Below are 15728 nucleotides of genomic sequence, written 5' to 3'. Positions count from 1 at the left end.
CCCCAGAGTCATCCGCGACTGGACCTAATGGTCAGGGGTACCTTTACCTTTTTAACCGTCCAGGGGTCCTTTACCTTTTTACCTTATTTTGATTTTATTTGGCAGCGGTATATAAATTTGATATATTATTTAGAATGGAATGTGAGAGGCGGGTGCGCGCGGCAAATTTTGGTGTCGCAAGGATGCCACTGAAATTTGAGGCCCCGAGCTTCTCCACTGCTCTCCTCACCCCAGGACTGGGTACAAGTAAGAAGGGAGGCTAGTGGGGACTGGAAGAGGACACCGGCAGCGGGTCTCCCTGGTATCAGGCAGAGGACATTTCCAGCCATCCTTGGAGAGTCCAGGGATTGAAAACCTGTGTTCTTCCGCATGCAGAGCAGAATCTGTCCCACTCAGCCGCATCCCCTTCGCACCTGAGAGTGGGACGTACTTCTGAGCAACCGCAGCCAGACCTGGAATGCTCTGCAGTTTCTCTGCCTCGCCCTGCAGCAGAATTTAGTCTTTATAACTTCCCTCTCTTTGGAGCAAAATATGAGCAACTGGTTTCTCTTCCTCATGGTTTTCTCCCCTGGTGCTCCCTAGGAACAATGGTCAGCAAGCACTGATAAGAGGTGGGAGGGTTTGGGAGTTGCCCCCTTAAAGAATGGCAGATTGTAAAGGATACAATAGACCACCCACCGCAACCTTCCATGGGAAAAATGCTATAAATCCATTTGGTCAAAGGAGCCTGGGGAGGTCTCATGGTTTCACCAATGTGTAACCTGAAACTCCAAAGGTCTCTGGTTGTGGTTCATGTTCATGCCCCCTATAAATCTTGCCTTTTTAATTCCGCCTTCCTACCAGGACCTGGAGAAGGTTCAGGAAATGCAGGGCGGCATTTCAAGTTTTTCAAGTCTGAGTAGAGATGACCAAGGGGTGCATGACTGAAGCGCAGTATAATCTTGGACACTCTCCTTCATAGTGAACATCAGTGCTTGGAAAGGAACTTCAGGTTCGCTCACTCTAAAAAGCAGCTAATTCCTTTCCAGTTCAATTTACAATTCATTTCCCACCCATCCCAGTTTTCAGAATTTTACAACCCACTCCTCTTAAGTGTAAAATATACTTTAGGGAGAACGAGAAAACATCAGAACACACACAGTGTAATGTGAACAACTGTTTTTCTGCATTCCCACCCCCCAAATGATTAGCGTTATGCTTAAACAGCATCAATCACTTTTCAGATAGTTAAAAATGATAAATGTAATAGACTTAAGTGCAATGACCCCCCTCCAACATATATATGCCTACTCATAAGTAAGTCCTATTGATTTCAGTGGGCCTTACTCCCAAGTAAGTGGGGATTGCAGCCTTCATTTTTTTCGATTCTGCAAGCCTCGATTTTTTAAGAGAGAACTATTATTTAAAGGTAAAGGTACCCCTGCCCGTACGGGCCAGTCTTGCCAGACTCTGGGGTTGGTGCGCCCATCTCACTCAAGAGGCCGGGGGCCAGCGCTGTCCGGAGACACTTCCGGGTCACGTGGCCAGCGTGACATCGCTGCTCTGGCCAGAGCCGGAGCCGCACACGGAAACGCCGTTTACCTTCCCGCTAGTAAGTGGTCCCTATTTATCTACTTGCACCCAGGGGTGCTTTCGAACTGCTAGGTTGGCAGGCGCTGGGACCGAACGACGGGAGCACACCCCACCGCAGGGATTCGAACCGCCGACCTTTCGATCGGCAAGCCCTAGGCGCTGAGGCTTTTACCCACAGCGCCACCTGCGTTCTTCCTCAACTCTTTAGCAATGTTGACTGTTTTTTGTGGATCTGAAAACTGACAGTGCTGCTGACTGGGAGCTGGGGAATCCCCACCAAATATTTCAGTTCTGCTGCACACTCACTAGGCCAACTTAGCTGAGTCACTGTTCTTTTAGCCTTGGTATTCCCCCCCCCCCATCACCAGTCTGTAATATGGGGAAATTGTTCTGGCCTAATTTGCAGGTCTGTAATAAAAGTATAACTGCTATAATGTGCGTGGAACACTTTGAACACCTGAAATGTGCTACATTACTCTCAGCGTTAAATCATAGGTTTGTGATGGATGAAAAGAAAAACCTCTTTCAGAAGCTGATAATTAATTTATATTAATTTCCACAGTGTGGCTTGACAGACAAAAATATAATCTGGAGCTCATTTTTAGATGTAGTACTGTAAGATGCAGCAATATGGAGATGAACCCCCCAAGTTATTTGTGTGATTGCACGACAGCAACCACCAGGGGGTGAGCGATGCTCACAAAAAATTCTCAAGAGGAGGCGTGTCTGTTTATAGCAGTGGTCAGACGGAGACCAAGCAAAGTTCCGGTAGAGAGGCGACTGAGCTTCTGCACATTCAATAGGAAATAGTTCTCCTGAGCCGACAGAACAGACGTTATCACTCCAGACTCCATGTTGGTAGATGGTCCTCATGTAAGACAACAGCATCCCTCCATGCAAGTATAAAACTAGCTCATCAGGGAGAAAGGCCACATTCCTGCTGGGAGAGCTTTCTACTTGCAGGATTTTCTTTAAAATACGCACATGGGAAGCACACCACATAAGTTGGCACACAGCCTTCTCTGTCGACTTAATGCTGTTGAATGCGTAGCCGTTGCCTGTGGAAAAACCCCTTCAGTGTTAGGTTGGTGAGCACCCCACTGATCTCACACCGTGAGAATGGATGCCGTTTTTAAGCTATCCAGGAGAACAGGAAGACAGATGCTGTAAGAAGTGGGGACTTTTTAAAGTACCAGGAACACGCTGGGATGTTCCTAACTGTCTTGAGATACCTCTAGAAATCCCCTGTGCTAACGTTTCAGAGAAACCTCACTCATGGTCAACCTCATCCAGGAAATCAACAAGGGGTGAGATTATTGGCGGGGGGGGGGGGGAGCTGTGAAGATTTGCAGGGAAACACTGAGCCACAGGTTTTTTCCTCCATAGCTCGTTGGTGTTGTGCCTCCTCCTCCTCCTCCACCACCACCACAATCCCAAGGAGCTAAATGAGATTGCAGTAAGCGTAGCCCACAGAATCTGCTGTTCCAAAGAAAAGCCATTTGCTCTGCAACATCTCACAGATAAGGAAGTACACCCAGTGAGAAGTGATTCCTCGAAATGATTGCTCACTTGTGCCATAGAAGAAGTACAGCATTTTTCGCTCTATAAGACGCACCATGTGGGGGAGGAAGGGAAAGGAGAATGTTAGCCGCTTTGAGACTCCTTAAAGGGAGTGAAAGGCGGGATATCAAATCCAAACTCTTCTTCTTCTTCTTCTTCTTCTTCTTCTTCTTCTTCTTCTTCTTCTGGGATAGCTGTGCAGCCTGCATTCACTCCATAAGACGCACACACATCCCCCCTTACTTTTTAGGAGGGAAAAAGTGAGTCTTATAGAGCAGAAAATACGGTAATTCAGAGAAAAGCAGTGCTTGATTTCTAAGGGGCAGGAATGGGGGTAAGGTATCAGCATAAGGCTTTACTTGCAAGTAAACATCAGAGGATTGTCCTCTCTACTCTCTAAGGTATCATGGAGAGACAGGACAGGCAATGGTTATGGAGAGTTAAAAACATGGAGAGTTAAAAAGGACAAAACACTGTGGGACAGGACAGGGATTTAGCCTACAACCCCACCTACTTTTACTAGTAAGCAAGGCCCATCACATTCACTTTGCATTCAAGAGAATGATATTAAGGTGGCAACGTTGCATTAATTGATCAGATTAATCACTGGAGGCTGCAATCATATACCCACTTTCCTCTGAGAAAGCTTCCGTGAATTCAGTAAAAAGAGATGTAAAAGAACTCCACGGGGTTTTTTTTTTTAAAAAAAATCCAGTGGACCAAAAACTTGCCCCACAAATAACAGGGCAGGAAACTTAAATGTACGGTATTTTAATACAAGTGTTTAGAAAAGTGCACCTGGTCTTAGCTGTTGTGTTTTGTCACACACAGGAGCATTTTAAAAGGCTACCATTAGCTACAAATGCAGGCGGGCAACTTCCAACCCCAAAATAACCCAGGTGCTTCTTGCTTCAAAAATATTATTTCCCCAGATATACAACTTGGAATAACAGAAGTGTAGATTTTGAAGGGACCACAAGGTTCAACCACTTGCAGTATAGGAATCTTGTTCAAGGTGGGCTGGAACCCACCACCCTGAAATTAAGACTCTCATGCTGTGTACAGAGATACCCCTTGATTAAAAACTCACACAATCAACTGACAAAATTTGCTTTCACAGAGCTACTGATCTCAATAAAATATACATAAAAGTTAACAGAGCCACAGAAGGGTTCAGAGCAGGCATGGTTGTGACCATCCTTTAAAGTTGTACAGATAACTTTTACTCTTTTTGTACACCGCTCGCTGAGGTTTTACTACAATCAAGTGGCATAGAAATCTTGTTCGATGAAGAAATAAATGTGGACCCAGGGGCTGAGCCCCAACGGGACTGCCTAAACCTGCACAGGATCAGTTCCTGTGGGTTGTGCATTCATGTGAACGCAGGGTGCTCTCTACATCAAGCAAATCCTACCCAAATGCATGAGTAGGGGACCAGGCCTTCCTAAGAAAATACCGTGGTACCTCGGGTTACATACGCTTCAGGTTACATACGCTTCAGGTTACAGACTCCACTAACCCAGAAATATTACCTCGGGTTAAGAACTTTGCTTCAGGATGAGAACAGAAATCATGCTCCGGCAGCGTGGCGGCAGTAGGAGGCCCCATTAGCTAAAGTGGTGCTTCAGGTTAAGAACAGTTTCAGGTTAAGAACGGACCTCCAGAACAAATTAAGTACGTAACCAGAGGTACCACTGTAATGGCGACCAGCAAGACCTAAACCATGGGTAGGCAAACTAAGGCCTGAGGGCTGGATGCGGCCCAATCACCTTCTAAATCTGGCCCACTGACGGTCCAGGAATCAGCGTGTTTCTAAATGAGTAGAATGTGTCCTTTTATTTAAAATGCATCTCTGGGTTATTTTGGGGGCATAGGAATTCATTCATTTTTTTTTCTTTCAAAATATATTCCGGCCCCCCACAAGGTCTGAGGGACAGTGGACTGGCCTCCTGCTGGAAAAGTTTGCTGAACCCTGTCCTAAACCCTCCAAGAGGAAACAAGCTTCGTGCCCGAATCTCCCCAAAATGTGAAATCGATGGGATGATCGTCCCTCCTCTTGCCCAGACGTGATTCCACACATACATACACAATTTTATTTGTATGCCGCCTTTCCACAGTTCAAACCATGCTCAAGGCAGCTTACAATATGAAAAAAAATTCAGAACTACAACTTAACAAAAGTAGCCATGCACAATACATGAGAAATTAAACAAATACTCAACCAAACTGAACTATTTCCACATCAATCACAATGAGGTCTGTAATAAAGATACAAAAAACCCCAACAACAAATACTTCTAAGGCACAGAGAGGTCAAGATCCTGCACACACCTTTCCTTAAAGGGCGCGACCCATTCATCCCTGTGAGGTTCCCCATATAACGTGAGCTCTAAACGAGGGAAACTCGGTGATGCCAGGCAGACAGGTGCGCTTGCACCAGGTTGAGGTGGGACGGGAGAAGGCGGGGGTTCGGTAAACCGGGGGGCGAAACCCCGACTGGGCGTGGCCACCCCTCCCCTCCTCCCCTCGAGGGGCGGCGCCAAAGGCGCACCGGGCGATTGCAGCAGTAGCAACGCGCAAGCTGCGGAGACGCAGCAGTTGTCGCCACCGAGCGCGAGGAGCCGCTTCTTCCCCCGAAAGAGACGGGACTGATTCTAAGGCTGAAGCCGATCCAGCGCCGGACGGACGGACGGACGGACGGACGCCTCGAGGAGCCAGAGCGGAGTCCCAGCCGGCACTTGATCTGCTGCCCGGACCCTCCCCCGCCCCATGGGCGCGCCTGGGAGTTCGTGCGCCTTCGCGAGCCTCTTTTTCTGCCTGCTCTCCGGTAAGCCCGGCGCCGTCTCCAGCCGCCCAATGCCCACCCGCTTCCCTCGCTCTCCTCCCGGCTGGACTCTCCTTCGGCTCCCCTGGATCCGGAGTGCCAGGATCAGGTGTTCCTTGGGGATTTCTTCTCCCCAGAAGCCAGTGGCGTAGCGTGGGTTGTCAGCACCCGGGGCAAGGCAAGTAATTTGCGTGGATTTGCGCCCCCTAACCCTAACCCCCCAGGTGTTGCGCCCGGTGCGGCCGGCCCCCCTGCACCCCCCACGCTACGCCACTGCCAGAAGCGCAGGTCTGCGCCTCCTCCAGCGCGGAGCAAACTCCCCTTTCGCCTGTTCCTTCCCGGCGCCGCCGTCGCACCCTTTGCTTTCTCCCGATTCTGGCTGCTGGCGACCCTCCTCGCTCCGAATTCGATTTCTCCCTCGCGCCTCCGCCCCATGGCTCTCCCAAGCCGCTTTCCTCCGCAGCAGCCCAGTTGCCGGATAAAGTTTCTTTCTCCGCCCCCTCCCTCCCTCCCAAGATGGCGAGGCCCAGGGAACCTGTTTCTCTGGCTGGGCGCCCTGGGAAAGGCGGAGCGGGAGGAGACGCCCCGGAACACTTCCTCACCTGGCCGGAGCCGGCGGGGCGGGGCCGCTGCCTTGAGAATCCGCCAGCCCCACCACTCCCCCTTCCTCGGGGATCCTCCCTCGCCCCCTCCCCGCAGGAATCCCGAGAATTTCAGGGGCGGTGGGGAAAGCGAGGACCAGGCTTCCTTCTGCGCCCCCAGACTCTCTCCCAAGCTCTCCTCCAGCTTTTCCACAGCTGCAGCGCCCCGGAATGTTTAGTCTCCCAAGGAATCCATGGCGCTTAGTATTCGGTGTGATCTTGGTTGATTTAGCTCTGTTAGCTTGTTTTCTTTTCATGCTTGGGGTGGGAATAGCGTTTCTGAGTTTCTGATGGGCAGATCTGAATGAGCTCCTTAGGGACTTGGACGCATAATGTAACTGGTTGCATGATCATCACTGCAACCTGTAGATCTCACCCCTGAAATGATCAGTTGCCCAGATCTCCACCCAACCCTGGACTGTAATGTGTTTCTGGTAGGATCTGCTTGTGGCTAGTGTGCTATTTGTCAAACAGACACACACCAGCATAGCTCTGTTGCTTATTATTTTGTATCCAGCAGTGATGCCTGGAAGGGTTTGCTGTGCGCTCCCTGCTGTTCTCTGGTCGTGATGAAAGGCTGCCTTGCGCAGCTTGGTGTAGCTGAGCTGAGCATCTGTGCAGGTAGTTGCTAGGGGGACGTTCCCTTCTCACCTTCATAGGCTGCTTCTTGAAAGCAGCTTTGCGAAGGAACAGAGGACTCCCGTTTGCAAAGACAATTAAGAACTGCAATGTCTACCATCTTCCTAACTCAGACCTCCACATCTAGTAGGGATTCAGCCAAGGGGCTTGCCAGCGACAGGGCAAGATGGTGGGCTCCATCGCTTGTCGTATGTCCTCGGCGCTTGGTGATTAGAGACATGTCGCTTCCGAAAGAGGTCATAAGGAATAAGATGATCCCCGATGTATCAGGCCACAAGCCCATCTTGTCCAGCATCCTGTGATCCCAGTGGTCCAGCAGATGCTGCTGGCAAACCCTTAAGCAGGGCCTGAGCACAAGAGTGCTGTTCTCTCTTATGGCTTCTAGCAGCTGGCATCCAGAAGCATCAGTCCCCCAGTTCCTAGCTGCTGTGACCAGAGTCCCTTGATGGAAAAGAAGTGCCTCAGGTGGTGCCTTGGATGCAGCAGGCATTGGGTTCAAGAGCCAGGGATGGAGGAAGGCCTTTCTCTGAGGAGCTTCTGCCAATCTCGAGGAGACCGTGGACAGCCTGGGTGGGCATAAGGCACCTTCTGATGTTCCATTGGGTTTTTGAACCCCGTTTCATTTGGGGAACCTTGTCGACTGCCGAGTCCTTGAGGATTCTGAGGCATGTCCTCAGGTACACAGTTGGTTTGCAAGGGCAGAATACAAGCCCTCTTTTATTACACCAGGACACAGTCTGTTGCTTTTCTGTGGCTGAATGAGGAAGATGGGCACAAATCACTGTTAAGGGAATTTTGTCTGCTGTGACGCATCTTCTCATTGAGTAGGAAGTTCCATGGAATGACCACAGTCTGAAAAAAAACGTGAGAAAAAGACGATGGGACACTTCTGCATTCTTTTGTTAGGAGCTGCTGTCAGATGTTTAGGGCAGGAGGTGGCTATTGCCACCATGGTTCCCGTGGGTGCAGTGGTACCCTTGAGACCTTCTCCTGGCACCCACAAAGCCTCTGAACCGCCCCTCCCTCTGCCGCCTTGTGATGAGGTGCCAAGCTGGGTTACCCTTTTCTACCTTGAAGAAAAAGGAAGGCTTGGAAAATGCATAGCATTCTGGAGCAGGAAGCTGGAAGAGAGAATTTCTTCCCCACTTCCTCTTTCAGCTCTATGTGCTTTTTCAAGACTAGTTGGGTTAGTTTCACTGAATCTAGCTTTTTATCTTTATCCCTTGGAAAAGCAGAGAATGTGTATGTGAACGTGCTCTTTCTTGTCCCTCTTGGGGAGCAGCATCCAGAGGAGGAGAGGAGAGAAGTGACATACAGCAGTTGCTCAAAAATCCGGACTTCCTCATGGGCCTAAAAATCCCAGCTAAACAAATATTTCAATGGCGTCAAAAGAGGACTGGACCATAATGGCTATACTCTGCCTTCAAGATTGCTTCTGAAGACCAGTTGCTGGAAAGTACAGAAGGGGAATCGGGTGGCGCTGTGGGTTAAACCACAGAGCCTAGGACTTGCCAATCAGAAGGTCGGCGGTTCGAATCCCCGTGACGGGGTGAGCTCCTGTTGCTCGGTCCCTGCTCCTGCCAACCTAGCAGTTCGAAAGCACGTCAAAGTGCAAGTAGATAAATAGGTACCGCTCTGGCGGGAAGGTAAACAGTGTTTCCGTGCGCTGCTCTGGTTCGCCAGAAGCGGCTTAGTCATGCTGCCACATGACCCGGAAGCTGTACACCGGCTCCCTCAGCCAGTAAAACGAGATGAGCGCTGCAACCCCAGAGTCCGCCACGACTGGACCTAATGGTCAGGGGTCCTTTTACCTTTACAGGAGGGGAGACGGCTCATGTGCTCCAGTCCTGCTTGCTGGTTTCCTATTCTGGGTGTGAGAACAGAGTGCTGTACTAGATGGGCCATTGGCCTGATCCAGTAGCCTCTTCTTATGTTCAGATGTTCTAATTCCTGGGCGACCTCAGTTTCCCTTTGTTACTCGGTGGCCCGATCTATTACCAGTATGGCTGACCATTCTTTTTTGGGGATTTATACAGAAGTCCATCTTTCCACATTCCTTGGGTGGATCAGAATGAAATATTAGATAAAATAACGCAACCATAATGCAAAAGTGACAACAATCCATAGAAAAGTGTTGTTTGCATAGAGGCAGTGTGAAATGGTTCACAATCCAGATATAAAACAGTTTAAAAGCCTGGGTGATAGCTGGGTAATATTAACCCTTTCAGTAGGTGCATTATTGTAAGATTTTGGGGGGTGAACTGTTGTTCGGCTGTTGGCCATGCCAGTCTTTCAAGCCTCTGGTTGTTGGTTTTTTGAGGATTAATGCCCTAACCATTGTGTATTCTGTATTTAATGTGTTTCTCTGTGGAAAACTTTTCCTTTGCCCACAATTCTGTTGTACCATTTTGTTAGGCAGAAATACATCCTTGAGGGTTGGTTTTTAAAACAGGTAACTTAAATTGCCCAGAAAAAGGCCCAGTTCAAAACCATTCATTTAAACTAGCTTTCCCATCTTCTAATTCAGGCATACCCTGGGCAAGCATGCATATTAATTGGTTGCTATAACAAATAAAACCTATGTGCTTATGAAGCACATAAGAAATTTTTATATTTATGCAGAGGCATATTCCAAAACCTGGAGTCATGCAGCTCACATGTCTTTTGTGCTGTGCACGTATATGTATTTGCTTAGAAGTGCAGTTGTGAATTAACAGTATCTGCTTTGAGTTTTCTGTGTGCATATAAGGATACTAAGCGACATCATTTCCTTGAAGATCGTGCAGCTTATCTTCGGGCTATGGAAATTAAATGTCCATTCATTTCTGGCTGGCAATCTGAAATCATAATTTGGACAAAAATAAACACAATATATCATTTCAGAGTACTTCATGCTTTCCCCACCATTTGTTTCCCACAGAAAAGCAGGCTTTCCTCTCGGTATGTTGAGTCATGGTTTCAGCGTGTAGATTATGTAGTTCTGCTTGTAAGCCCCATTGAATTCAATGAGACTTACTTGCAGGAAAGTATAAATAAGATGCACCCTGTGTTGATATGGATGCTCCATGAGTTAACAGCCAGGGTTATTTTATACCAGGGACTGGATCCGGCCCAAATTGCCTTCTAAATCTGTCCTGCGGACGGTCCAGGAATCAGTGTGTTTTTACATGAGTAGAATGTGCCCTTTTATTTAAAATGCATCTCTGGGTTATTTGTGGGGCATAGGAATTCTTTCATTATTATTTTTCCCAAAATATAGTCCGGTCCCCCACAAGGTCTGAGGAACAGTGGACCGGCCCCCTGCTGAAAAAGTTTGCTGACCCCTGTTCTGTTTCTTTGGCAATCCCTCATAAGATTGTCTTCCATGAATGTGGTATTAATGGTGTGTCCGTAAATGACTGTGGAGGTCAATTCTGTGTCCACATGTCCTTCCGCTGTGGGGACATAGGTTTCTGGGCAGAAGTTGATCACGATGAGGGGTTTGCCAAATGTGCCTTCCTTTTGGGTCGTTTCTCCCGGAGTTTGTGCTTCTTCAAAGTCCACGACGCCTTTGGTAAAGGCTATTTTCCAACTGGAGCGCTCGCAGGGACAGATAGAGAGATATTAATGGAAACATAACCGACGTTCTGTTTTCCAGAAATCTGATTTGAAATTTTAAAACCCGGCTTCAATCAGTTTTAAGTAGGGATTTGAATCTGCGTTTCCCTGTTCTTCTAAGCTGACTTCTCTTAACCGCACCAGCTCTCCTACCTCTGAGGAAAGTAATAAATTTGCAGGCTGTGATGTAGACTTCCCTTTTCTCATCTCTCCCAAGTGCCCAAATATGTTGTTTTGTGAGGTGACGAACATTTTCTGCTCGAGACAAGCAACTTCCTGCTATCATCTATGGATGAGGTACTTTTGGGACTATGTGGGATCTATCCACAAACCAGCATGTGTCATATGAATGCAAGCTTGGCTACTGGTTTTTTGGGGGGGTGTATGCGTTATTTTTTGGAGTCTTTCTCGAGCTTGAGACTCTTTCTCCACATCAAGATGCGCTTGGTTTGAGAGCACAGTTGTTATTTAGCAATTGTGTTTGTTGTGGGACATCCGGTGTGTCTGTACACGCCTTCCCTTGATGCTGAACTTGGGGTGGTAATCATGAGGTAATTGGTGAGGTAATCACGAGGTATTATTTGCCTTCCCTTTCCAAAGGCGAAGGAGTCTCCTCAGGTTCTTCTGGAACCTTCCGGGAGGAAGGCCTTCGGTGGGCACCCCACCCCCCCAGAAACAATATCCTATTTCCACAGGAGGAAAACCCTCTGGTTGTTTTTAAGTTGGCAAAACTTGACAAAAGATCCTGATGCGGCTGCGCGTAAATAACAGCCTTCATTTCACCTGCCCGGCCCCTTGAGGAAACATTTACTTTTGCCTACGCCTTAGAAAGTGACGTGTCTGATAGTCATCACTCTGTTTTATGTTTTAGTGCCAAGCAGTGCTGCACCAAACAGTGACCATCGCTCTGGAGACTTTTCTCCTACACTTGTATGCCATTTTTTTGACTCTGGACTATGGGCATCTGCACTATACATTTAAAGCAGTATGATACCGCTTTAATAGCCATGGTTTCCCCCAGAGAATCCTGGGGTGCCGTTATGGGTGCCAAGAGTTGTTGTGGGACACCTTATTCCCCTCTCAGGGCTACCGTTTCCCCGAGGTCCCTGGAGCGAGGCATTCAGACACTCTGGGAATTGTAGCTCAGGGTGAGGAATAGCGGTCTCCTAACAACTCTAAGCACCCTTAGCAAACTACAGTTCCCAGGTTTCCCTGAGGGAAGCTATGACTGTAAAAGCAGTGTAAAGGTAAAGGTAAAGGTACCCCTGCCCGTACGGGCCAGTCTTGACAGACTCTGGGGTTGTGCGCCCATCTCACTTAAGAGGCCAGGGGCCAGCGCTGTCCGGAGACACTTCCGGGTCACGTGGCCAGCGTGACATCGCTGCTCTGGTGAGCCAGAGCCGCACACGGAAACGCCGTTTACCTTCCCGCTGGTAAGCGGTCCCTATTTATCTACTTGCACCCGGAGGTGCTTTCGAACTGCTAGGTTGGCAGGCGCTGGGACCGAGCAGCGGGAGCGCACCCCGCCGCAGGGATTCGAACCGCCGACCTTTCGCTCGGCAAGCCCTAGGCGCTGAGGCTTTAACCCACAGCGCCACCTGCGTCCCTAAAAGCAGTGTAATAGTGCTCTAAATGTACAGTGCAGAGAAGGCCTCATATGCACCTGCTTTTTATCTCCTGCTCACTTCAGCTGCTCTGAAGTGAATTTGCTGCATCGTCTCTGACAGAGGGGCGCCTTTCTGAGCGAGGACTGAGGCCTATTTCAAAGCTTTCCAAAAGGGGCACTCTGCGCTCGGTACTTTCCCCTCAGTTCCTGTCCCCCAAAGAGCTTGATTTTTTATGGGAGAGGAGAACGCACTCTGCGCATGCTCAGGGGGTCTGAGTTAACAGAAGCCGTAACAGTAAAATGATATCAATCCTATTGACAAGTACAAAAACGTAAACTGAGGGGGCAGGCTTAAACTGGTGGGCTCCTTCCACGAAGGGGAATCACAAGTTGTAGTAGTAACTTTTGTACAAAAATAGTGCTTTTGTAGAGGTATTTCTATAGCATCTTCAAGAGCCCTTCTAATCCCAGGAGACTCCTCCACAACAAGGCAAGCTTATAAAGCTGTAAGACCAAACAAGTGGAAATGCTTATTCCTTGAGCATTACCAGCTGGCTTTGTGTGTGCGTGTGCGAAAACTGTTGTGTGTGTGTACATAAAAACGTCGCAAATGTGCTTAGCTCACATACAGGGGTAATTCCAAATGCCCGTCATCTAACGGGTGTATAAAACAATAAGCATGTTTCCTGTTCCTCACTTCCCCACCCTACTGCCCCGGCCCAGCAGTAAAACGGTTCGTGGCAACTTTTTACAGGGTCTGTGTCCTTGCAAGTGTGCCGCAGACCCCTTTATGCAGTTTGGGTTAACTTTTTAAAATATGCAGGGCGAGCAGACAGGGCACAAGCTGTTCTAGTTTGGGTTTTAAACCTCTCAAGTCCTGCAAAGCAGCAGCACACTGTTTCATCTGTCCAAGGCTGCTGGTATAGAAATTGGGACTTCTTTGTCTGGCTCTGCTCAAAACTTTTCACCGGCACCCTTAGGGTGTCATGCATATATTGGTAGCTTGGAGTAGGCGCCACCAGGCATCAATGCTAATGTGTACAGAAGCCTGGCCCCCTAGGAAGGAACCTTATCTCTTCATTCTGCACGATAAGGTCCTTATGTCCCATGAATTCGCAGCCTTCCATTTTGACTGCAGTCCTGTCTGCGCTCAGTATCTTGAGTTTGCTGCCGGAGGGGTGCAGATTTTTGAAACTGGGGTGGGGAGTGTCTCAATTACTACTTGGCTATGAACCTCTGTTGGATAAAAGGCCATTCTTTCAACCTGAAAGGATTTGAGAGCAAAAGGAGACAGGTGGGACTTGCAACAGGTTATTATTTATTTATTATATTTGCATTAACAGCCCTTCAGCCGCAGATCTCGGGGCAGTTCACAACATAAAAATGCAACATAAAATCACAAAGTGCATGATTAACAACAACAACAAACCCACAAGCGCATTTAAAAGGGGTGTGTGTGTGTGTATAAGATATTAGTCAGCCAAAGGCCCGGTTGAAGAAGGAGGATATATAACGAAGGCACCAGGTGAGCCTCTCTGGGGAGAGCATTCCGCAAACGGAGCCACTGCAGAAAAGGCCCCGTTCTTGTGTTGCCACCCTCTGGGCCTCTCGTGGAGGAGGCACATGAGGAAGGGCCTCAGATGATCATCGCAGGGCCTGGGTTGGTTCATATGGGGAGAGGCAGTCCTGGAGGTATTGTGGTCCTGAGTCATTTAAGGCTTTAGAGAGCCAAACCAGCTCTTTGAATTGGGCCCGGAAACTAATGGACAGCTGCTACAGCCAAAATCGGTGCTGTATGCTCATGCCGCCCCGTCCCAAACCAGGTTGCTTCTGTACCCTCAAGTCATGCCTTCCTCTAGGGTACTGAGCCGTAAGGAACTGAAGTAGGGCATTTTGCTTCTCGCAGCCCTTTTCTGTTTCATTTTCCCAACTCATGGTCAACATGCCATAGCTGCCAGAGCATACTCCATCTTCAGTGGACTGTGTTATTGCCTCTGTGTTTTTCTTTTTTGAAAGGTTTTTTTTTTTTTTTTGGCAGTCGGGGTGGGGGGCGCTACTTCAAATCTCAGAGCTCTCCCGATCACTCTCCTATTTTGGCTACAGTCCAGTCAGTACTCCATATTTTGTGTTTGCTGTTAGTGTTAAGGAAGTGCAGTTGTGTGTCACAGAGTATTTCGACATATTTCAGACTAAATAGCATCTAGTAGTTCCTGTTATTTGGCGGGGAGAGGTCAGCAGTAAAAGTATGTGTGCAAAAATCACCTGTGACGAAGAAGTAGATTTCCCAAATGGGGTGTGGGTGGGTGAACGTGTGTGCACGCACACACACACATTCATACACACACACACACACACACACACACACACACTTGCAAAGCACAGTGCTATTCGGAGAGGCTTTCTGTGCAGTGTTTTCCACTTTGTTCCTGCATTTTTCCTCTTCCTGCTCTTGCAAACTGGCATATGTGTGTGTGGGTGAGGTGACCTGGCATTTGGACTTGAAATGTAGAAATAGTGTCCTGCACATTGCACACCAGACGTCGTTCCTGTGTGGCAGTATTCAGTGGAGATGCCATCCTTCTAACAGAGACATTTTAAGCCAAAGCCATCACTTTGCTTACATGGTGAAAATGCACCATTGTTGTTGTTGTTGTTGTTGTTTAGTCGTTTAATCGTGTCTGACTCTTCGTGACCCCATGGACCAGAGCGCTCCAGGCACTCCTGTCTTCCACTGCCTCCCACAGTTTGGTCAAACTCATGCTGGTAGCTTTGAGAACACTGTCCAACCATCTCGTCCTCTGTCGTCCCCTTCTCCTTGTGCCCTCCATCTTTCCCAACATCAGGGTCTTTTCCAGGGAGTCTTCTCTTCTCATGAGGTGGCCAAAGTATTGGAGCGTTGGACTTGGGACTTTTTGCATGTAAGACAGTGGATGCTCTTCCACTGTGCTAGCCCTTCCCCAAGTTCTCCAATGATGCCATACAGCGGCCACATTCACACATTCTTTTAAAGCACTATACCACTTGTGGCTTCCCCTGGAGGATTCTGGGAGCTGTAGTTCATTAAAGGGTCTGAGAGTTGATAGGAGACCCCCCCTACTCCCCTCTCAGAGCTACAGTTCCCTACAGAGTATTTAACTATTGGGTCCCTCTTAAGTCTGGGAACTGTAGCTCTGGGAGGGGAACTGGGGCCTCCTGACACCTCTCAGCACCTTTGACAAACTATAGTTCCCAGGGTTCTTTGGAGGGATAGTATGGCGTGAGAGTGGCCATAGCGAGGCCCAAGCAGACC

At 48.5% G+C, this 15728-nt stretch overlaps 1 protein-coding gene and 1 long non-coding RNA gene across 4 annotated transcripts in view; one reads left to right on the top strand and one right to left on the bottom strand.

The window, feature by feature from the left end:
• LOC307221424 overlaps positions 1 to 15728 on the bottom strand; it is a 137067-nt gene that overhangs the window by 10816 nt on the left and 110523 nt on the right. The gene's annotated exons all lie outside the window — the stretch shown is intronic.
• The window catches only part of NECTIN2 (nectin cell adhesion molecule 2), a 97091-nt gene continuing 86555 nt past the window's right edge, over positions 5193 to 15728 (top strand). Inside the window, exon 1 of one of the 3 annotated variants that reach the window (XM_079985584.1) lies at positions 5193 to 5959. In XM_079985584.1, the coding sequence (XP_079841710.1) occupies positions 5902 to 5959 (58 nt within the window). In that variant the 5' untranslated portion in view covers positions 5193 to 5901. The remainder of the gene's footprint in view (positions 5960 to 15728) is intronic. The other 2 variants (XM_079985586.1, XM_079985585.1) reach the window with 2 other exon arrangements.

This window comes from Podarcis cretensis (assembly GCF_951804945.1).
Source record: "Podarcis cretensis genome assembly, chromosome: 8".
In the NCBI taxonomy this organism is placed as follows: Eukaryota; Metazoa; Chordata; class Lepidosauria; order Squamata; family Lacertidae; genus Podarcis; species Podarcis cretensis.
This window is presented reverse-complemented; position numbering and strand designations above follow the sequence as displayed.